The sequence below is a fragment of the Girardinichthys multiradiatus genome, chromosome Y (genome assembly GCF_021462225.1).
Source record: "Girardinichthys multiradiatus isolate DD_20200921_A chromosome Y, DD_fGirMul_XY1, whole genome shotgun sequence".
Classification (NCBI taxonomy): Eukaryota; Metazoa; Chordata; class Actinopteri; order Cyprinodontiformes; family Goodeidae; genus Girardinichthys; species Girardinichthys multiradiatus.
The window spans coordinates 25,901,586-25,926,095 of NC_061818.1; the positions used below are offsets into that span (position 1 = coordinate 25,901,586).

A 24,510-nucleotide genomic window follows, 5' to 3' on the forward strand; every position below is an offset into this window, starting at 1 on the left:
TATTATAATCAAGTTGGCAGCAATTACATGCAAAGTGTAAGAGCTACAATTTTATTGTGAAACTGTAAAACATCGAACATTTATAGTTGAACCACAAGACGTTTGGGATACAGAGGTTGCAAGACATTAATCATACAGAAAAGACATCATTATGAGATATTATCTCGTAATTACGAGATAGGATCTCTTAATGAGAAAAGATCTCGTTGCAGCTTCCGATTCGGGAAACAGTTAAAGGGCAATTCCACCTAATTTGTCATTATCTTGAGCATCTTTAATCTGCTCAAACTCATAAACTACAGCACTTAGACACTTCAAACCTGGACTAGATTGTTCTCCACTGGCATAATATCATAAACACATTTGGGATTTGTTAAAGCTTTATTTGATTTGTGAAAGTTTAAAAAAAAAGTGTCATGTTGGTGCTCTTTTTGAATCTGAACCACAGTAGATCTGATCCAGCTCAATAACTACAGTACTTAGACTCTTCACACCGTGACTAGATTATGCTGCACTAATAGCAGAATGTTTAAAATCCTGCAATGTCGTAATTACGAGATCCGGAGCTCGTAATTATGAAAAAAGATATCTATTTTTTTTGCTTTGTATGCTTCTGTAGTGTCCTCCACAATCATGTACACCCTTAGTAAAGATCTAAACCTTAGAATAAATGTATCTTAATGGAAAAGCATAATTTTGCACTACAAAATTTTGAAAAATCTCACCTTCAGGTTAGTTACTAAACTGGGGGGGGGGGGGGGGTCCCCAATTTAAAAGTAATTTGCACCCCTAGTAAATAGAGCTGAAGCATTTTTAAATTTATTGCTTAGGTATTTAGGATGTTTTAATAAAAACAGGTGAATTCAAGTACAGCAGATGTGTTTTTATCTTAGAAATCAGAAAATAGCTAATCATCTAAACTTGCCCTTATCTACACAGAGCATTAATTGACATGTTTAAAACAGCTGAAACTGCGACAAACATCTTGGAGCCACAAAGTCTCCAAAAAATGCATTTATTTCCTGAGATGCCAACAAATGTGTAGAGTTCAATAAAATATCAAATAACGGCTTTGAATCTGTGAAATATTATGGTTTTAGTTACACTAGGCTTGTATTTGCTTGCTTGGCCAACAGTAAATTATCCTTTCCTTGCATAATGTACACTTTTATTACTTTGCATGTTAGTTACAGTATCAGGTGTGATGAATACAATGAGTTCATGCTTACAGTTGAGCAAAAAAAACCCCAAAACAAACTGATAGAAACCCTGTGAACTTTCGTTTATCAACTGGGTAACAGGGGAGCTTTGAGTCAAATTTAGATTATTAAAAACCTAAAATGAATTCTACGGAACCCTTGCAACTTGAAAGTGTAATGTTCATTTTTGAATCGGCAAACATAACACATTATAAATGTCCCTTTTACCTGTTGTAAAAAGATAACAAGGCAAACTATAAGGGTTTACCTGAAATTCCTGTGAGAGAAGCAGAAATGATTACTGCCAGCTTTACTGAACAATAAAGCCTTTATTTTTTTTTGTCTTTCCATAGTTCAAGTTTTTCAGTGCCACCCAGTGAAAAGGTGGCAAACAGAGTGAAAGAGTAAGAGGTAGAGCAAGTGTTCCATTCTTACTGTGATCAGTGTAAAAAACAAAAATAAAAAAATAATTTTATACTTAAAGGGACTGGCCATCTAAAGGCCAACTGATGGGGAGAAAGTTAAAGAACAGCAGCTTTTGAGGTGTTGCTAGATTTCCCTTAAAGAAAATAATTAAAAAATCACAAAAACACCTCTCTGGTTTTCAATTTTCAAAAAAGTAGCAAACCAGGGAGACGATGCACAGACATCCATTGTACTTTAATTATTGGTTTCTGAACATTAAGAAAACTGCCTCTGCATAGTATGTATCGTCTGACTAATGCCTGCTAAACAAGGTCATCTCTGCATACTGAATGGGAGAGCACAGAAAACCTGAGCAGTGGAGTTTGACAGCACATCAGTCCTATAAAATGTATGATATTCAGCTGGCCATAAGCCTACGGTCTGTGTTTATCCATCACATTGCATTCAAAGTAACCAACACAAACAACTACCGTTCAGCTACACTGTGACAGGTTTGGACAGTGTCATGTTACAATAAAAAATAGGAAATAATATTTACATCTTCAGCATATAAATTATTTCCCTAACACATCCTCTCTGTAATGCATAATATGCTCTCAAACACAAAAAAACACAAGTGCCGCTTACAAAAAGACTACACTGACTGTAGATTTCAAAAGATGGGCACAGGCAGAGAAAACATTGAAATATTGATTAAATAAAATCCAAACCGGAAGAAAAACTCAAAAAAAACCAAATAACAATTAATGTAGTTTTTCATGAGAGCAACTTGCAAAGTGGCAAGAGATAAAGCTTTAAGCCTGATTATGCAAACCCTGAATACTTCCAGGTAGTAACAATCACAACACTGGAGCTGACTCTTTGATACCCGAGAAAGACGAAGAATACAGAGCGGTCACTGCCTCTGATCGAAGTCGATATGGGATGCTTTACATTCACACCACCGAGTGCTCCAGGAATGACTCCTCCTACCTGGAAGGTGACCCTCTGACATTTTTATTCAGTTTTCTCTCAGCCCGAGCCCCCCACAGGCTACAGAAGCAGGTAGACAAGGAAGGCTCGAGTCTCGTAAAATTCACACTTGTCAATCATAAACAGTCTAAAAAAATTCTGTATTATGAGGAAGAATAAAAACAAACAAATATGTAAATATAGCTCTCAGAACACAGCAACAAACAAGTTAACAGTTGTTTTTTTGCATATGGAATTCATCAACATTTCATAAACATATATTGGGCTGGCTCTGTCATTCTGAAAAGAAAGATGGGATGAGGGGGTGTTGATTAAAAGAGCTAATTTGATTTAGTTCATATTTTGTCAGGTGGTGGAGATGCTCGCACAGGAAGCTTAGAGGAGTGAATGGAACCTTTCCAGATGACTGTAAAACTTCACGTTACCACCAATCTCCTTGTCCAGAGCTGCTGTCAGTCTTTGAGTTACTCTCCCATCGTGTGGATGAATGCGAGTCCATCATTCCAGTGAGTTTTTTTTCTGCTTATTTAAAAAGAAACATAGAGGGAGTGGGACCATTGGTTCTTCTGATGACAGGTCCCGCCCACACTGACTAGGTGGAGCCTGGGATAAGCTCATCAATCATCCAGGATGACCTTGACGAAGTTGGCCACATCTGTCTCTTTTGAGTCATGGAGGGTGAAAAATGGGTGTTTCTGCAGGAAAAGAAGAATAAAGGCTTGAGAAGACAGTCCTTCAACACCAAAGGAAGACCTACATTTAAATTTTATTGACACCATCAAATACCCACAGTCTTGGTAGGTTAATGGCATAAGTCTGACCTCTTGTGGGCAAAAACAAGGGAGATAATGAAGACCAGATAGTAAATATGCTGTATATATAGAAAGCAATGTTAGCGAAAACAAAAAATACTAACCAACAATTCTTTGTAGGCTGGTCTTTCATCTGGCTTCTTTCTTAAGCTGTAAGAAAAAGGAACAAATTGTGTCAAAATAATAAAAATATATACATTAATTTTTTTATGATTTAATACAAAACAAGCCAGAAATAAACACTTATAATGCTGAAACTGTAAATCCTTCAACTTAACACAGAGCAAACACTGACCCCTGCTGGGCATCAGAGCATTTACATTCTCTTTTAAACTACAAAGCAGAAATGAGTGAGGGGACGACTGCTAACGTGACGCTCACCACTGTGAGATGAAGTCTACAAACTCAGGGGAGAAGCGATCTGCAGGCAGCTGTGGAGACGGCTCATCCACCACCTGCTTGAGCTGCTGGAACGGGGTTCCCCACGAGTCATAGGGAAATTTCAAAATGGCCAGCTCGATCTGGGAAGTGGAGAAGAAAAGAAATCTGCTTTAACAAGAACTGTTCAAGGTCCTGCTCATAAGTAATATTTAATGTTTGTTTTAAGGCGAACCATCAAAGATGTCAGTGCAAAATGAATACGCTGAAATAATATCAAACTGTACCCCATGTTATATACTGTATTAAGGACATTAGAAGCTGCAAATAACCTGAAATACATGTCACACAGAAAATATCCAAAGGTCAACATGACTTAGCATTATTCAAGTGTTAGCAAAGCTTTAAATATAAAAGAACATCATGCAATAATTTAGTGCCTTGCTAAACTGTTCATATTCTGAACTTTTTTTTAATTTTGTCACATTTCAAACTTAAACCTCAATGTATTTTATTGGGATTTTATTACATAAGACAGCACAAAGTAGCATGCATTTGTGAAAGAAAGTGAAAGGACAGAGTTTTAACAAATAAGGATCTGAGAAGTGTGGAGTACATTTGTATTCAGCCCCATTTACTTTGATACCTCTACATAAAATCCAGTGCAACCAGCCTTCAGAAGTCACCTAAATAGAGTCCAGCTATGTGTAATTTAATTTCAATTTACATCCAGATGTTTCGTAAAGGTGTTGTTAGAGGACATTAGAGAACAAACAGCATCATGAAGACATGGCTGTCAACCTAACAGGCTGGGTATGGAAAGCACAAAACTCAGAAGCTGCCAAGAGGCCCATAGTAACTCTGAAGGAGCTACAGAGATCTAGAAGAGGGCCCATTTACATTTTGCCACAAGTCATGTAGGAAACTTTGCAAAGACAAAAAAAACAAAAACAAAAAAACTCAGATGAGTCAAAACTTAAGTCTTTTGGCCAACATTGAAAACGTTATGTGTAGAAGAAAAACATTGCCACACATAGCTGAACACTGCATATCACACACCCTAAAAACATCATCACTATGGTGACCCATGGTGGTGGCAGCATCATGCTGCATGGATACTTTTCTTTAGCAAAGAACCGGGAAGCTGGTCCAAGTTTATGTACAGATGGAAGGAGTTAAAAAAAACAGCGCAATCCTCGAAGAAAACCTGTTGCAGGCTGCTAAAGACCTGAGACTATGAACAACCCCAAAGACACAGCCAAAGGGTTAGATTAAAGCATATCCATGTGTTAGGATGACCCAGTCAAAGTCCAGACCTAAATCTAATTGAGAATCTGTCGCCACACTTTTACATTTGATGTTCCATCCAATCTGACTGAGCTTGAACTAGCTAAAACAAATGAGGATAGAATTCAACGTCTAGATGTGAAAAGCTGGTGTAGACACGCCCGAAAAGACTGGCAGCTGTAACTGCTGTGAAAGGCAGGCCTACAGCGTACATTCACAGCTGGAAAACTCACCATAGTGATGCCAAGACTCCAGATGTCTGATTTGACACTGTAGCCCTGCTGGTTGAGGTCAGGGTTGATCCTCTCAGGCTGAAAGGTACATGTTTTGCAACATCAGGTCTACATCTACAGAAAAAATTAATTTTTTCTATTCCAGTGCTGGTTATAAATTTGAACAATTCAGCATTTAAAAAGCATTGCTAAACTGGACCTAGAGCAGATGTCAAATTCATTCCTCTTCCTCCCCAGCCCTCACCCCTTACCGCCATGTAAGGCTTGCAGCCTGCGTCCATTGTTTTGGCCACAGAATCCACCAGGTGGCCGCTGATGCCAAAGTCGCACATTTTCACCTGGCCCTGAGCATTGATCAGGACATTGGAGGGCTTCACATCTGGAGACAAAATGCAAGAGAATTAACAAGCATAGAGTCCTTGGAGCAGTAAACTGGCATCACTGATAATTAGATTTTCATTTTCCTTACCTCTGTGTATCACTGAGAGGTTATGGTGCAGATGCTCCAATGCCTTGACAATCTGTGGAGTTATTAGTAGGAAAGGAAATGCTGAGATGTATGGAAACCGTGAAGCATATTTATTCAGCTGGGGAGGGAGTGTGAAATAAAGGACGTACTGCTATTGTGATCTTGCCCAAGATGTCCTCAGGAATTGTTTGGCCTTTCTGAATAACCTTTTTATAGAACTTGTCCAAAGACGTGTCCATCAGTTCCATGCAGATCCAAACATCTCCCTGAAAAATAATAAAGGTAATCAATTTACAGAAAAAAAAAATTTAAATCACTGAAATTTCACAATATTTGTAAACAGGTGTTACCTCTCTAAAAAGGGCACCGTAGAAAGTCACAGTATAGAAGCAGTCCACTGTTCTCATGGAAATGTCCAGGTCCATCAGAAGCCTCTTCTGCTCTAGAGTATTAACAGTGGCACGAATCCTCTGAGGACACAAGCAGCACAGAATTACTATTAGATTTCAAAATGTATTGTTTCACATTAGCACCACCAAGTGTTTACAATCTGAAACCAGATTTATGGCGCTTTAAAAAAAAAAAAAAAAAAGGAACAGAAAACAAAACTAGCAGTTTCTTAGTCTACCTTGACAGCCATGATCACGCCACTGGGTACATGTTTCATCTTGTCCACCACTCCATAGGCGCCCCTCCCCAGCTCTTCAATCTGCTCCAAGTCATCAGCTTCCACCACAAAGTTCTGAAGGGAGGAGTCAGCAAAATGTTACAAGGGCCACATTTTCAGCACAGAAAAAACAAAGAGTGTGCAGTAGGAAAATACAGCATACCCGATCTCCGATCGTAACACAAGCTTTAGAGTCAAGGTCTCGAGGGGGCCTGCGGACAGAAAACAGCTAAGTTATATAAAAGACAGTAACAATGTGGGGGAGGTTCAACCACACGACTACACCGTAGCTCCAGCTAAATGTTCAGGGTCCCGGTCTCGCTAGAAAATGAAACTCTGTCCCTGTCAGTTTTATTGGACGCGTCTTGGTAAATTTGCAGTAACCTTTTCCCTTTTCAGATGATGGATTGAGTGGAGCTGAAAGACATTTAATCAAACCCTGCTTTAAAATACTTTACAACTTTATCCTTGACCTGTCTGGTGTGTTACTTGGTGTTTATGATGCTGTTGGTTCATTAAGGTGATCTAACAAACCTCTGATGACTTCATAGAATATATGAATAAATGCTGTGATTAAACACAACCCCTTTACTAAATAATAAACTATAGTTTCTGGTTGGAACATGACAAAATGTCACAAAAGTTTAAAGGATATGAATTATGCAGGTAATAATATTTTGGAGGCCAAATGAGCTAAGCTGCAGCTACGGGCCTCCAGGGGGCCTCATAGAGTGTTTGAATTCTCACACATACAGACCTGAAGATTTCACCGATTTGCTCCAATTGGTAAACATATTTTTTGTAACTATATTTATACTCTATAATTCAAGATTAAAAAAAAAAAACTGAATAATATACTATTTGTTATCTACAAATACTGTTTTCAAGCTGTCTTCGAAGTCTGAGTTTCTGCCTCTTGATTTATTTCAAAGTGATGGTGAAGCAAAGCCTATTCTGTTTAAAAAAATAGATGTTTGCAGTAACAGGACTTAACTGGAAATGGCCCCCAAATCACATTCTGTTTAACACAGCGTGCTAAAATTATAGGTTTTAGGCCAGTTATTTAAAAAACTAAAGAAGATTTATTTTTATTATTAGGGATTATCAAACTTTAGGTGAGCCACAAACTTGCCAGCTCCAACACACGCAGGCTTTTTGTACACCTGACTCTCATGTTGCTGAGAAAGCAATCTTTTTAATTAAAAAGAAAAAGCTACTAATTTAATATCTCAAGACCTTTGTGAATTTTATCTGTTAAAAAAAAACATTATAAATGAATAATCAGTTCTTCTATAATTGCTATAGTACAGTATCCTTATAATATTACTGTAGGCTAATCTGTAAACTCCTTTTAATGGTTCTGGTGGTATTGCTGGCATAAAGAAAAGGGCCTTACGCTGCAGCCTGTGGTGGCAGAGGTGAAAACGCATCTTTGGGCAGCTTTGGCCCCAGGTTCTTCTTCCTACCTTAAAAGACACAAAAAATGTAATAGCAATGTTACAATCCCAGCATTAAGACAAATTAATATTAATCAACTAAGCCAAACTTTACATTCCCATAAGCAGGTTAATTATAAAACCTGGTTAATTAACAAAATACAGCTCCTCAAACGTCTGGTTTAACACTTCTTGAAAACAATGTCACTCCTATTTGATTTTTTTCTCCACAAAAATTTGCCCCACATCTAAATCTTTGTAATATTCTAGTTATAAGTCTCAAATAGGAAGGGGCCATTTACAGGTATCAAGAGACACTGAGATTTTCAAACATTACAGCTTAAATGCAGACAATGTCTGTCATACCATTTCTGCAATGTACAGTCATTAAGAGGAGAAGTTGGAGAAAGTAAAGGAGAGACTGGAGATTTTCTCCAGCTGGATGGATCGTATTGAAAAGTGGCACTGCCCACACCGTGTCAGTCAGCTGGCTGATACACTTTTCCCTTACTATGAAGAGACAAATTAGCTGTCTGGAAATATTACCAGTGGTGGAAAATACAGACACTAAGGGAAGGCAACCCATTACTTTTATAAAAGGTAAAACTATTTTATTATTAGAGTTGTTAGGCTATGAGCAGCATATCTAAGCAACCGTCTACAGGAAAGCTACCTGAGCAGATTTAATAATCCAATACCAGCTAGTTATATTTATCTTTATCTATCTGACCAACCGAACATTCTGTGTTAGTCTTGAGGGGTCAGTGTCCTCCTCTTCTCCTCTTTTTTGTGGAGTCCCTCACGGCTCAATTTTAGGCCCGCTTCTGTTTTCCCTCTACAGGTTCTTCTCAAAATATTAGCATATTGTGATAAAGTTCATTATTTTCCATAATGTCATGATGAAAATTTAACATTCATATATTTTAGATTCATTGCACACTAACTGAAACATTTCAGGTCTTTTATTGTCTTAATACAGATGATTTTGGCATACAGCTCATGAAAACCCAAAATTCCTATCTCACAAAATTAGCATATTTCATACGACCAATAAAAGAAAAGTGTTTTTAATACAGGGGCTGCACAGTGGCGCAGTTGGTAGCACTGTTGCCTTGCAGCAAGAAGGTCCTGGGTTCGATTCCTGGCCGGGGGTCGTTCTGCATGGAGTTTGCATGTTCTCCCTGTGCATGCGTGGGTTTTCACCAGGTACTTGATTTCCGAATGACATGCAGAATTTGCTTTCATCCGAAAAAAGTACTTTGGACCACTGAGCAACAGTCCAGTGCTGCTTCTCTGTAGCCCAGGTCAGGCGCTTCTGCCGCTGTTTCTGGTTCAAAAGTGGCTTGACCTGGGGAATGTGGCACCTGTAGCCCATTTCCTGCACACGCCTGTGCACGGTGGCTCTGGATGTTTCTACTCCAGACTCAGTCCACTGCTTCTGCAGGTCCCCCAAGGTCTGGAATCGGCCCTTCTCCACAATCTTCCTCAGGGTCCGGTCACCTCTTCTCGTTGTGCAGCGTTTTCTGCCACACTTTTCCTTCCCACAGACTTCCCACTGAGGTGCCTTGATACAGCACTCTGGGAACAGCCTATTCGTTCAGAAATTTCTTTCTGTGTCTTACCCTCTTGCTTGAGGGTGTCAATAGTGGCCTTCTGGACAGCAGTCAGGTCGGCAGTCTTACCCATGACTGGGGTTTTGAGTGATGAACCAGGCTGGGAGTTTTAAAGGCCTCAGGAATCTTTTGCAGGTGTTTAGAGTTAACTCGTTGATTCAGATGATTAGGTTCATCGAGATCGATCTTTTGCTGCAGCAGCTCCTAAACTTTGGAACGAGCTCCTCCTCCAACTCAGACAGTCCTCTTCACTGTCTGGTTTTAAAACACGTCTTAAAACCTACTTGTTTTCTTTGGCTTTTGACACTGTGTAAGGTGTTGTGTTTTGTTTGAATTAGTTGTGTTTTTTGTTTGTATTATGAGCTGTGTTGAATCTAGTTTCTGTACAGCACTTTGGTCTGCTGTGGTGCAAAAGTGCTTTATAAATAAAGTTAGATTGGATCTTACTTTATAAATAGCAGAACAGGAAAATGTAATCAAAAACCAAATCTAAATCTAGCAGGTGTTTTTGTTTTGATAAACATTGCTATGAATATGTTATAATATTTTATTCATTTTACTTTTAGAAAATAAAATTTATTTTTAATCAAGGTTATACTTTGAGAACCTAATGCTAGGGCATGCCTAGATCTCAACTACAATAACTAATTCACACAGGCTTATACAAACAGAAGGTTTTTATATTCTCTAAAGTCACACTTAGCATTAGACATTATTTTGAATGAAATGTTCCCTGGAACTGACTCACCTAGAGAAAAGTAATAGTAATAATGCAGAAAAGTCATTCTGCTTTATCTGCCTTTAAACACCCCACATTTCATTTTCCTCTTTTTACATTTTTTACAATAAAAAACTTTTTATTGTGACTTAAGCACTGTAAGTTAATGTGAGCAGCTTCAGGACATTTCTGTGCTGAATGAGCTACAGCAATTCATTCATAAACACCGTTTACCAGAAGCCTCTGGGACTTCCCAAAAGCCATTGCAAATCGCTGCCAGGATGACACAGCTGCTCAGCCTGCAGGCAGCTCCTCAGGAAGAATGCCTCAACTTTCCTTGACACTAATGATCCATTTAGTGTGCTTGTTACAAGGCCAGGAGAGGAATCTGAATAGTTAAACAAATTGCTAAACTCACCTTAAAAAAACCCCCCAAAAAAACAGTAACTTAGAGCCGGCTGTAGCAAACATACCTGATCGGAGTGTGCATTTTCCTTAATGCGCAGGCATACAGCCTTACATTTAGAAAGTGCCTTCTAAAATCAATGCAATGCTTGACTGTAGTGGTCATCATTATTGTAGGACTGCATTTCCCATTGACATAGTAACACACCACTGCTTTGGAGGAAGTATAACTGGGTAAACCCCTCCATGTTACAATGAGCTGGAAGGGAAGTGCTTTTTTTCTTCAAAGATTCTAGATATCACAGACCACCAATGAAACCTAGACACATCTGTTTTGTGTTGCAAGCCTAACATAAGCACACGGTGTGCAGACAGACTATGGAATGGTTCATGTGGTAAGAAGAGATTGAATGTTATTTACTCACACACGCGAACACAAAAATAGATTTTACATTTCCTCTGTGTGGGATAATGTAAGAGCATTCAAAGACTCCAGTTGACCTGAACAACAAGCAAGGTTTTGCACAAGCAATTAAATTAGGACAGTACGCAGACACAGCAAGGTATTTAACAATGCTTTACTGTTTGGAACTACATTTTTGCCATCAAATTAATCAATGCAGTTATAGTAAATGCATTTACTATAATTTACTATGTCTAAGTACCTGCATGCCTACTGTAAAGTATTAATTGGCTTGAAATAGTATCTCCTATAAAGGCAGCAACCTCAGCACCTGGTGTGTCCAGCAAACAGTCAGCCAGGGCTGCGGATAGAGACATGACTAAGAGCGTATTTGAATGGATACATCCGCTCAAAACACAACTGTCAGAACCCTTTGGGGAAAATGATGTCACTTCACTTGGCTTACAAGCAGTCCTATTGGGGTAAACAGAGGACAAGCTCACTGCAGCTTTCTGCTGGACAAACTCTGCTCTCTAAAACTGAGCCTAACAGTTAGAGATACTGCATTCAGGAATTTTGGATTCAGATCCGATCCCAATACCAAGATTAAAACATTGAGCCCATATCCTCAGTTTTATTTTTATTTACAAGACTGGTAAGTATATATGGTGCCTCAAAGTGATCCTTTTAGATTGCTTACTGGCAGCAGGCCTGCTTCAACAACCTCGGTAAATTGTCATTGACAGATGGACAATTATTGCATCATTTATTGTTACTGTGTTGAAAAAACCCCTGTGATAAGAATATGCTGCATTATCTTCAGTCCAAAATATTCTTCCACATGTAGTTCGATAAGCATCAATCAATGACGCATTTATGTTTTGAAATACGACTGAATGCAATTATTGGATCCTGTTCAGCAACACAGTTGCAGTACTGAATGAAACTGTTATAGTGAGATACTTTTGCTAATATTGGAAATGTTTTGTTTTTAGAGTAGAATTTATTATTATTATTATGGGTCTCTAAGTAGATGCAGTAATAAATTTATAGCCACAATGACAGGGATGATCATTAATATTTATTATTTAATAACTGATGCCTGACTCCAGCGGCGGCTGAACAGGTCACCAGTCCATCACAGGGCAACACAGACAGACAGAACAAACAACCATAGACACACCTACTCAAACCTAAGGGCAACTTGATGTGACCACATAACCCAAATTGCATATAGGAGGAAGCATAATACGTAGAGAACCCATGCATGCATGGGGAGAACATGTAAACTCCATGCAAAAAGGCCCTGACTGAGATTGAAACCCTGGATCTTCTTTATGCAAGGGAATGATGCTGACCACTTCACCATCCAGCCCAAATAAATAGTAATACTTTAACAGTTTCCTTTCATCACCTTTACATTAGCTCTCCATGAGCTTTAGCTTTTCAGCACAGCTTTGGGTAGATATTGCGATGACGATTCTGGTTCGACATATTCGGCAGCTCTAAACTGAGTACCAAAACAATTTTAAAGCATAAAACTGATATAACTAAATTTACAACTTTAGTCTGTATCATGATCGGTAGATTGAACGGTGGTCTGAACCTGGGCAATATGACAATAGTGGATCATGAAGAATTAGAAATTAGAATGTACTAATCGTCTGTAAGGAACAGTAGTAGCGGTATAGTTCGATGCTCCTGATCAGATGCATCAGGTTCGATCAGATTTCCTCCTTTTACCTGCAGCTTCATAAATTAGTTTGTGTACACGTGCATCTCAAAAATTATTGGGAAAAAGTTCAATATTTTTTGTCACTAATTTCATACAGTGGAACTTGTTATATTGATTCATTAGACAGAGTGAAATTTCAAGCCTTTATATTTGTAATTTTATTACAGATAAATGAAAATCCATGAAAAAGTTACATATTGGAAACTCGTGGTGTCAGACCTAATCAGCTAATCAACTCAAAACACCTGCAAAGGCTTCCTGGGCCTATAAATGGTTTCTCATTCTGGTTCCGTCAGCTACACAATCATGGGGAAGACTACTGACTGGACAGATGTCCAGAAGACAGTCACTGACAGGGATAATTGCAGCCTTTAGAGGATGGTTAAGCAAAATCCATTCAACAATTTGGGAGAGCTTCACAAGGAGTGGACTGAGGCTGGAGTCGGTGCATCAAGAGCCACCAGACACAGATGAATTCTAGAAATGGGCTATAAATGTTGCACTCCTCCCGCCAAGTCACGCCTGAACCAGAGACAACATCAGAAGCGTCTTACCTAGGCTAAGAAGAAAAGAACTGGACTGTTGCTCAGTGGACCAAAGTCCTATTTGCAGATTAAAGTAAAGATTGCATTTTATTTGGAAATCAAGGTTGCAGAGTGCGAAGGAAGAATCCACTTTGCTTGAAGTCCAGTGTGAAGTTTCCACAGTCAGTGATTATTTGGGGTGCCATGTCATCTGCTGGCCTTGGTCCACTATGTTTTCTGAAGTTCACAGTCAACCTGTGAATCTACCAGAAATCTACAAAGCATTATTAAGAGAAAGATGAGAGACACCAGACCCAACAATGCAGATGACCTGAAGGCTGCTGTCAAAGCAACATCGGTTTCTACAACACCTCAGCATTGCCACAGATTGATCGCTTCCATGCCACGCTGCATTGATGCAGTAATTCATGCAAAAGGAGCCCCAACCAAGTACTGAGTAAATAGAAATGAACATACTTTTCAGAAGCCTGACATTTCTGTTAAAAAATATAAATTTTACTGAGTAATATTCTAATTTTCTGAAACACAATTTTTGGGGGATTTTATTATCTGTGAGCCATAATCATCAAAATAAGTAATAAAGGCTTAAAATATTTCACTTTATGTGTTATAAATCTATATTATACATGAGTTTCACTTTCGGAAATGAGTGACAAATATTGAACTTTTTTACAATATCCCAATTTGTTTAAATGTACCTATGAAAAGGGAAGAAATGGTTGCTAGTTCTAATGAATACTGTGGCAGTACTAGTGTAATTAGTCCGTAAGACTCACTGTGGTTGTTTATTAAACACATCACTGCAGATGCAAGCAGAAGGTAGTGATAGCACAGTGGGAAGATTTCACATTATAGTACTGCAACTGTTTACTGCAGCTCTACTTTGGACATTAAAATCATTAAAAACAGTCCTTTTATAGAGCAGCAACAAGCAACCCAGCAGCTCATGCTAATGCAAAGTAAGTAAACATTTAGCTAGACATCTCAGAATGGTCTGGTTTGTCTGCTAAACTCGTTACCAGTTTATCAGATGTATTAGACAGGCCTCGCATCGGTTTATTTTTGGAAGAGCCGCAAAAAAATAACAGCAGTTTACAACACTGTTTTCAAGCATCAACCAGGCAAACGCCAGTAAGAGACTTAACTATGTATAAAGCGCTTCAAACTTCAAATAACATTATTTGAATGCAAATAAAACAACTTACAGTCTCCCCTCTGTGCATAAAAACAGACTGAATGCAACATGCATTGTGTGTTCAGGCTGTAGACTGACAGTATGCAATGCAAAACATTAAGTGTGTTGGTGAGACAGATAAACTGACAAAAGAAATAAACTACTGTACTACTACCAATAATAACATTTATGTTCAAGTTTAACTTAGAACTTTTACAATTTGCAAACAATAATAAAGGAACATTTTCATATTGCTATATACTTCCAAGAGTGGATATTACCTGTGTGGTGGCCTTGCTAATGTTTCTGAATTTAAAATAAGTTAGCCAAAAGAGTATAAGACATCCCTTCAAGACTTAAGTATACCAATATAATGTCAATTTAACTCGAGTAAAAAATCATGCAGAATTATTGCAATCCGTTTTGAAATGTTCTTCAGCCTTTGTTTGTAAAGGAAAATGAGATAAAATATCTCTATTCACCAGATACAATGGTGCCTTGATATCAGAACCAGCTGTGGTCATCAAATTCATCAAGCAGCACAACACATGACAGCAAATAATAATTTTCTCAAAAAAAGGGATCTGAATAACAGGATCTTTAAGGGATGGTGTAATGCATTAGAAAAAGAAATAAAGAAAAGTGCTGACTTAGAACTTTTGCAACTCTCAGTAAAAATATGGAGTTGTAACGAAAAATGAATGCGTTCTTCTGAGCTAGCTAAATTCTCAGTGGAACAGTGGAAAATACCCGGAATACATACGTAATATGAACAAGAATTTCTGGATTGTGCATGGGATCAAAGTGTCAATAGCTGTGAGGCGAGTCACCATCAGGAAGCACCAGCCTTAGAGCAGGTCCTTATACAGACAGTGATGACTCATGCGCAGATAATCTTCCACACCACCCTATCAGGACAGTTGGGGAGAACCCAATATCCAAACATGCCTCAGCACTACAAGATCTCAAGACTCTCTCCAAGAGTCGAATTGAAATGACACTCTTAACAAAAACGCAAAAAATTCTTCATGAAAGCAGCAGCAGAACCTTTGTAGCAACCAGAGTACTTGCTTGCAGCCAGTCAACTGTCAACAAATGGGGAAACAGCGTTTGGTATTGGTGCTGCAAGTCTAAACCTGTCACAGTAGGCCGGGGTGCTGTGACTCCCTGAGCGGTGCTCAGCGCGTGCAGCCCACCATGGTAACGCTGCTATGATTGTGTAACAGCACGAGCGCTGAACTTGAAATGTAAATTGACATCATTACAATCACGCTATGTGTGACGCAGAGGAAGAACCTTGATTCTTTTTCCAAGGAGTGGTTTCTTTTTTTGTTTGTTTGCTTGCTCCTCGCTCCCCTCTGATTCCAGCTCACTGTTAAAATAATATCTTAAAAATGAAAATCAATTCCCAGCGTGTAAAAAAGTTGCTCTTTCGTAAACCCGGGGCTGAAAATACTTATTCACCGAACACAGTGCCAAAAAAACAAAAGAAAAAAGCACACCAACACCTGTGGTGCTATCAAACGTAATAGATAGAGCGCAGTGATTTCCAGCTACAGTTGCTTAACATTTAAAGCTCAGCAAAAACACGTATTGTTATGAACCTGAGGTTAGCTAACAGAGCAACTTTAGTCAAAACCAATAACAAAAACTTTAAATCTACACGCCAGGGAGGAGACAAATAGGTAGCATTCAATATCAGGATATCTGAAAACTGTGTGTTGTGATAAAAAGCAGGAAAGACGAGTTGGCTAGCTAGGCTTCCACCGGGCAAGGTTACATTACATAAAGCTAGCTAAAGTTCTTCCCGCTCCAGCACAGCGGTGGCGAAAAATATGCGCAGCCGCTTGCAAATTAACACAAAAAAAGACACCTACCTGCTTTAGATAAAGACATTTCTTCTTTGCTTTGATGAGGGGGAAGGGAAGCACAAAGACTTTTGCCTTTTTTTCTCCCTCCCTCCCTGCATCTACTCTTGTACCCGCTCAGGAAAGCTGCTTCGCGGGTGCAAAGATCTAGTGGCGATAAAAAAACAAAAAAGTAGGCAATGTGCCTTATTGCAAGCCTGCTGGGCAAATAACCAGCTCAAAGAACGACTAGTAACAGCGTGCACAACTTTAAACTTTTAATAAAGACGAGCAGTTCGAGTTAATTTGCTAACAAAACCTTCGCCGGGGTGGCCAAAGTCTGACAGCTGAGGGTTCCAGCGACGTGATGATGTCTTTCCTGTCAGGTGCTACGCCTCATGGGAGGTGCAGTTTCCGTGCTGTAAAAGAGCCAACCTCTAACTGAAGCTGGAGGAGAGAATATAGAACTTTAAGCCTAAAAATTTTACAAATTCAGCCAGTAATACATTTTTTTTTCCATTTTAACAAAACCAGGCCGAGGCTGCATGGAGCCATTAACCTATCATTAACAAAACATTTTACCCCGAAAATAATTACATTTTTAAATTAAGGATGAGAAGTTATGTTTTGTACAAGAATCACTTGTACCTTGGGATGCCTTTCCTGAAAGGTAAATCGAACTTTTATAACACTCAGTCACAATTTGTTTTGTCTGTTTTTCTGTTTTACATTTAAAAAAAAAAATGTAAAACAGCTTTCTCTTAATCACAATCAAATATTTTGTAGCAATAATACACAGATATGTAATAGGTATATATTAATGTGAATTTACACCAATAAATTACCACATAACCAACCTGTACATAACCTATTGTGAACAAGCAAAAAGTAAATAAAAAATGAAGGGCTTGCCCACTGCAGCATGTGCAAAAACTGCCCTGCCACCATTTCTATCAACAAACAAAACTTTTGATTTGTTTAGTTAATTTTTCGACAGAGAAAAACAAAAATAATGTCAATCCGTCAAACATTTATTTGACCTTACCTGAGCTTACTTTCAGAGATAGATCAACATGCAATACATGTTAAAAGGAAATAAATGTCTGGGCAACTGTCAGGACAACTAAATCACAACAAAAACCTGAAAAAACATCTAGAATTTTAAGTGGTGCATAAAATAATGTACAAAATATGCAATGAACTACAAATTTATATTTGACTGCAGAGAAAAGAACAATTCCTAAATGTAATAGTGTGGTTTTTCTTCAAAGCCAAACCCAAATATGATCTATTCAAATACCTTTAACAATGACATACCATAGATTCATAAATTCAAGTGGAAACTATTACACAATAAAATACCTCAGGAAATACAATAATTTATATTTAGTGTTGCTCTTATAACACGTGAAATACAGAAAAAGCCCACTATCATTACCATGATAATTACAGTTGTCTGTCAGTCTTTATGTTTAACCTTTGCTATAAAACTGGAAGACAAAAGAATGAACAAAAATTAAAATGTGAATGTTATGGATCTGACACATACACAAACTGCGATATGAGTGTACTTTGGAAAATGTGCATGTGATTGTGTGGGCAGATAACAGACTATGAGATCACAGAAAATTCCTGTTTTCACTTCCTGGCAACAAGCAAGCTATGGTAGAGAGGTTTGATCACGATGTGGAGATAGAGGGAGCTGTCGATGAGGTACTCTGATGCACGGCGCTGTAGGTCAGCATCCACCAAGAAATCCCCAGCCTCCTCTGTACTCTGGTGGAAATTGTACACATGGCGGACAATCACTTTTCCTTGCTGTTTTGCCATAACAATGACCGTTTTCTGGAAACTTACTCCGGCAATGTTGGGGCTAGAGGTAGCCGGCGTTACGATGATGCGGGGTCGACCCCCCTCAGTGCGAGTGGGCTGCATGGCCCCCAGCTCAGTGTAGGTAGACCTGGCAATGAGTGGGAGCCAGCGAGGAGAGAATAGGGCATTCCAAGTCACTTTCTTGCTGGAGTCATGGCCGCTGGGCCCAAGCTGGGTCTGAAAGCTGAAACTACGGTCATCACGGGTGGGATTGTTGATGATCCAAGGAGAACCCCATGACAAGGACAGGTAGTTATGGGGGGTGAAGATACTGCAGTTGACATCAAAAAACTTGGCCAGTTGAATCGGTGAGGCAGAGTGAAATTGGAAAGCAAGATAAAGGAGATCCCGGATAGTCTCATAATACTTCACCATGTGGGGTGAATGCCTCTGAAGACGGAAAAGATGGTGAGGGGGGATCATGCCATACCGAACTGCTCTCAGTGCAGTCTCCACTGTTGTGCTGACTGGCTGGTTCTGGTTAATCCAGGCCTCCAGAGCCTCATAGAGCTCCAGCTCACTCTGCAGAATGAGGTCGGATCGCTGGAGCAAGGATAGGAGCAGGTCTTTACTGATAGAGCCCCATTCTCCACTCTGCAGAACAGAGGACAGATTCCAGGACAAGTACTGCAGACAGCTGTCCCGCAGGGTTGTGTCCCCAATTTGTAGTGCATAGTTGTACCAGCTAACCATGTGGCCTGTGGGCGAATCACTGGAAAGATGTTGAGTCATGTATTGGGTCAGGCCTTGCTGCAAGCCCCACACATGGTACTTGCTTGCCAGCCTATGCAGGGATATGGCCTGATCAAGCCTCAACGAGATGTCACCACAGTACAAATATCTGAAAAATACATATTTTTAAAAGCAGAACAGAAACATTATTTCCGTGAGGCACGCTGTATTTTTGGAAATCTTTTCTCTCACAGCTGAGTCATAAAATAAAACCCACACTCTGCAAACACCAAAGTTTAATTTTAGAATACTCAATAAAATAAAACCTTCTGCCTCTCCAATAAATATGACAGGTTGGCTAAAACAGTGAGTGAAAAGCTGCATTCTCTTATATGTGCTGAAAATAAATCTTCATCTCCAAGCAACTCAACAGTTTTTGAAACTCATAACTACAGATGAACAACAAAGTGGATGGAGACTGGAATCGTTCAGTTTCAAAGTTTAAAATGGAGTCAGAGGAAACACAAAGTTTTCTTCAGAGGCATATCCGCTGTTCATTCCAACTGGTAGAACAGCAGATAACATGAAACTAAACAATGTTTCAATCCTTTCAAAGAGTCCAATTATATCTGTTTTGCAACATGCTGGATTTTGGAAATCTAACTGTCAGATCTGCGAAGAAAATACACACAGGTTGATCTTTACATAACTGTGCTAATCACCCTCTTCAATAATATAAAATGCTGAATCCAGTTTAACATGAACTATAAAATCATCTTTGTTGTGAAATAATAATGAAATCCAGTTTAACTGCAGTGCTTTCTGTGTCCTAATATAAATGATTAATGACTGATCACAAAAAGTCTTCTTACAGTTCCTGTAGAGGTACAATGCAGCAATGATCTATCAATCTAACAAGCAAACAGTATCTTTTGTTTTCAAATATTCATTTTGACACAGCTGTTTTGTATGTTGAAAGGATCTTGTAGAAAAAAAAAATTTTTTTTGATAAGGTGCACCTTCTATTTTTATTTGTGCAAAAAAGTTGGTGGGCTATAATATATCTTGCAAAGGAGTAAATATGATTTGTGCAATTCGTTTTAGTTGGGTTTTATTTATAGATACAACTGTCCCATAACAGGATTTTCAGTAAAGCACAGAGCAACAGCCCTATAACTTTGGAATATTTTTTAAGAAATCGTTGTTTTATTTACTATACCACCTCTACAGTTTACTGCTAAAATAAAAACAGGCCACAAAATCTAATCTGATTGGTGGGTCTCACTTGTCAATAGGAACGAGTACTACAGCGATCCTTACCTGACAAACTTGTCAAAGACAGCAGCACACTCTGGTGTTTCCGTCAAAACCAGAGTGCTGTTGTTGCGACTGAGCAACAGCTCCTCAAACACGTCGCTTTGCAGGGTGAGGACCAGACTGTGGGCTTTGATCACCTTCACCTCATCTGTGTTAATGGTTTGCACCCGCAGGCTAACATCACTACTGTTTCCCAAGGTCAGCAGGTTCTCCATGTGATGCACCAAATACATTGAGTGATTCAACACTGTTGCACCACTATCCAGTGCTGCCTCCTGCTTCAGGGGTGCTTTGCAAAGAAATAAGAAGAGGGGGGGTGTTAGTAAGTTCACATCCAGACTTTTGAACTGCTTTAGGAGGTTTTTCTTGTACTGATTGTATCTGCCACGGAAAGATGCACATCCTTTTTTTTTCCTCACACTCCTAATTAATTGGCTGACTCAGAAAACATCAGATGCCAGGTGCACAGCAAAAAAGAACTCTGAGTTTGCAGCCCCTTTTGCAGATGGCTGGTTGTATACACAACATAAAGCTGTGCATGCTGGAGAATCCCACATGGTCTTCTACTGGGGGATTAATGAGATATTTGACTCCCTTCAGAGCTGGTTGAGAATGTCTTTTAATGTTTTAATGCCATATGACAAATGACCGTAGCTCTTTCTTTACAGGCATACAGAGGAGAACAGAATAAGCTGCATAAATTATTGTCCATAAAGCTGCGCCACACTACCCAGTAACAGCATGAGGGAAGCGGGACTGAAATAGAACAATTCACCTTTCTTTACAATGCAAGATATTTCTAAAATGTTTTTGTTAAAGTGAGAGCAAACCACTAAACACATTTGTAATCTTACCTTCGCTGACTTTGACTGGGAAGTGGAAAAAGAAGAGCAGAGTGCCCGCATAAACCCAGCAAGGAATCTCGTGTTCAAATGAGCGCTTCATCTCTTCCAAATTATTCACTGCCTCTCCTTCTTTGTACTTTCCCCTTTCCTCTCTTTCTCAGCGACACTCTCCTCCTGGTCGTATGTGTGCAGAAAGGTATAATGCCTGGTGTGTTACCCAGCTCCCTATCCTGGACTCTTTATGTAGGACGCTGGCCTTTCCCCTGCATCTCTCACAAGCCCACAGTGTCCATTGATTGGTGGACCTGGACAGGGGTGTTGCTATAGCAACAGCTTTGATTTGGAATCTCTTCCTTTTTGTGGGTAACATGGCATTGATCAGTGGCATTGGGCCAGCCAAGGACTCAGCTTAATGTTTTTTTTTGTTTGTATAAGTGCACCAGGGTTTAATGCAATTATGAATCAATATTAAAACAGTTTCCTATTTTAATAACACTGACATGCTGCAAATCTCTGGGCTGCAGAAATTTGAAGTTAAGCACCTTCAGTGCCTTAATTAGTCAGTTAATTTTCATAGAGACCACTGAGACCATCAGCCAAAACTAATTGAGTCTGTAATATGTGTGTCCAATGGCAGTCAGTGAAATTTCGCAATCTATTTTCAGCAAATCTTTCAGCCATCATTTCCTGGACAGCTCATTAATCTTACTAATGTGTGGATAATTAATTTTATCCATGCTCTGATCATTAATTTGAGGGAAGCTTTGTCTATCACGCAGGTGCCAAACAGGATTTTTTTCTCCTGAAAAGTTAACTGATGTTGAAAGACATTTGTTTATTCACAGAAAATGAAAGCAATGCAGAGATGTAAAAGGTGCATGTTTTTGCAAAGTGCCAGTGTATTAAATAAATCTGTGTAATACAAATTGTAGCTGTGTATAGACTTAACAATCTGGAACAATATTTACCCCCACAATAGTAAACAATAAACTGACGATGATTCAAAGTGAGTTAGGTTTTTCAAGGGAACTGCACATTCCAGAAAACATGCAGCATTACATCTGTAATATGTAATGTTAGGGTGACATAACATCTTACCATTTTATTTCTAAACAATTCAAAAGCAAAAGGAAGTTGTAAACTGCATAGTGCTTTTCTAAACAAAAAACAAGCACAGGTTAGCCTTGTATTGCATATATTTTAAATTAATAAAACATAAAAGAGTTACCCTAAAATCAACAAGATGGCGCCGCAGATGGTCGCCTCGGCGTGTTGGTGCGCATTGTTTTGTTTTGTTTTTTGCTTTAAAACGGTCTTCTGTGATGGTACCCGGAGCTCTCTCACCAGAGAAGAACTCATGAACATCAGGGCTACTACACCAGAGGAGTTATTTCCAACTTTTCTGCCTACTGCTCTGGAATTTTTGGACATTCTGGTCAAAGGTGCGTTCACCTTTGTTCACGCGGTGAAACGCCGGAAGAGAGGGAAACGGGCTGGGGTGCTGGTACGTCTTCGCCAGCGTGGACTACACAGTTACCTGGAATATTTCTCTCTAACGTGCGCTCACTTCCCAACAAAATTGAGGAACTACAACTGCTGTTGGGGAAAAACAGGGACTTTTATTCATCGGCAGTTTTGTGCTTCACGGAGACGTGGCTGTGTGGATTAATACCGGACTCTGCGCTGCAGCTGGCAGGATTCCAGCTCTACAGAGCGGACAGAGACACGGAACTCTCCGGCAAAGCGAAAGGTGGAGGAATCTGTTTTTACCTCAACAGTGGTTGGTGCAACGACGTTACAGCGATTCAGCAGCACTGTTCTCCAGACCTGGAATCCTTCATCATAAACTGTAAGCCTTTCTATTCCCCCCGTGAGTTCGCTTCGTTCATCCTGGTCGGTGTTTGCATCCCGCCGCAAGCTAACGTGCAGGTCGCACAGCGCATGCTCGCCGACCAGATACTGAGTGTGGAGCGGACCAACCCGGACTCCTTAGTTATCATCGCTGGTGACTTTAACAAAGGTAATCTCACCCACGAACTCCCCAAATATAGACAGTTTATAAAATGTCCAACCAGAGAGGACAACATTCTGGATCACTGTTACACCACCATCAGAGACGCTTATCACGCCGTCCCACGTGCTGCACTGGGCCAATCCGACCACATCATGGTCCACCTGATTCCTGCATACAGGCAGAAACTAAAGCTCTGCAAACCTGTTGTGAGGACGACAAGGAAGTGGAGCAGTGAGGCTGTGGAGAATCTCCAGGCGTGTTTAGGCTGCACAGACTGGGATGTGTTCAGGACTACTACCAACAGTCTGGACGAGTACACAGAGGCTGTGACTTCCTACATCAGCTTCTGTGAGGACAGCTGTGTACCATCATGCACCAGGGTGAGTTACAACAACGACAAACCCTGGTTCACAGCTAAACTCAGAAGGTTAAGACTGGATAAGGAAGAGGCCTTCAGGAGTGGGGACAAACACATATACAGAGAGGCAAAGTACAAGTTTGGCAAGGCAGTGAAAGAGGCCAAACCACTGTACTCTGAGAAGCTCCAAAACCAGTTCTCAGCCAACGACTCTGCGTCTGTCTGGAAAGGGCTCAAGCAAATCACCAACTACAAGCCGAAAGCCCCCCACTCCATCAACGACCGACGCCTCGCCAACGACCTGAACGAGTTCTACTGCCGCTTTGAAAGACAAAGGGACAGTCCTGCAACCATCCCACACGACACCCCCCAACAGCTGCAGCCACAATCCACCACCCCCACCTCCCCAACCTCAAGAGGGGCCTTGGCACCTCCAACCCCCACCCTGAAGTTCCCCCCCACCAGCCCCCTACCCACGCCGAGGACGGCTCTTTCCATCCAGGAGAGGGACGTCAACAAACTCATCAGGAGACAGAACCCCCGGAAAGCTGCTGGACCGGATTCTGTCTCACCAGCCATCCTGAAGCACTGCGCTGATCAGCTGTCTCCAGTCTTCACAGACATTTTTAACACCTCACTGGAGACATGTCATGTGCCAGCCTGCTTCAAGTCCTCCACCATCGTCCCTGTTCCCAAGAAGCCAAGGACCACAGGGCTTAATGACTTCAGACCCGTCGCCCTGACCTCTGTGGTGATGAAGTCCTTTGAGCGCCTTGTGCTCTCACACCTAAAAGACATCACCGACCCCCTCCTGGACCCCCTGCAGTTTGCCTACAGAGCCAACAGGTCTGTAGATGATGCAGTCAACCTAGCCCTTCACTTCATCCTCCAGCACCTGGACTCCACAGGAACCTACGCCAGGATCCTGTTTGTGGATTTCAGCTCTGCATTCAACACCATCGTCCCAGCTCTGCTACAGGAGAAGCTCTCCCAGCTGAGTGTGCCTGACTCCACCTGCAGGTGGATCACTGACTTCCTGTCTCACAGGAAGCAGCGCGTGAGGCTGGGGAAGCACGTCTCTGACTCCCTGACCATCAGCACCGGTTCCCCCCA

The 24,510-nt window shown here is 40.2% G+C and overlaps 2 protein-coding genes across 3 annotated transcripts; both read right to left on the reverse strand.

The window, feature by feature from the left end:
• Nucleotides 1-1,508: 1,508 nt before the first annotated feature.
• LOC124864761 (dual specificity mitogen-activated protein kinase kinase 6-like) lies at nt 1,509-16,772 on the reverse strand. Of its 2 annotated transcripts, XM_047359667.1 has the most exons (13): nt 16,350-16,772; nt 7,840-7,909; nt 6,607-6,655; nt 6,405-6,518; nt 6,127-6,246; nt 5,926-6,042; nt 5,777-5,828; nt 5,559-5,686; nt 5,308-5,385; nt 3,791-3,930; nt 3,514-3,559; nt 3,388-3,420; nt 1,509-3,292 (listed from the first exon to the last, which is right to left on the reverse strand). In XM_047359667.1, the coding sequence occupies exons 1-12, from the start codon at nt 16,366-16,368 to the stop codon at nt 3,400-3,402; spliced, it is 954 nt and encodes a 317-aa protein (XP_047215623.1). In that variant the 5' UTR covers nt 16,369-16,772; the 3' UTR covers nt 1,509-3,292; nt 3,388-3,399. The 2 variants fall into 2 exon arrangements, with proteins under 2 accessions (XP_047215623.1, XP_047215622.1); XM_047359666.1 differs by lacking the exon at nt 3,388-3,420 and having other exon boundaries at nt 16,350-16,684.
• LOC124864763 (BTB/POZ domain-containing protein 17-like) lies at nt 16,585-21,317 on the reverse strand. Its single transcript, XM_047359668.1, has 3 exons — nt 21,035-21,317; nt 20,184-20,469; nt 16,585-19,032 (listed from the first exon to the last, which is right to left on the reverse strand). The coding sequence occupies exons 1-3, from the start codon at nt 21,123-21,125 to the stop codon at nt 17,958-17,960; spliced, it is 1,452 nt and encodes a 483-aa protein (XP_047215624.1). The 5' UTR covers nt 21,126-21,317; the 3' UTR covers nt 16,585-17,957.
• Between the last annotated feature and the right edge of the window lie 3,193 nt (nt 21,318-24,510).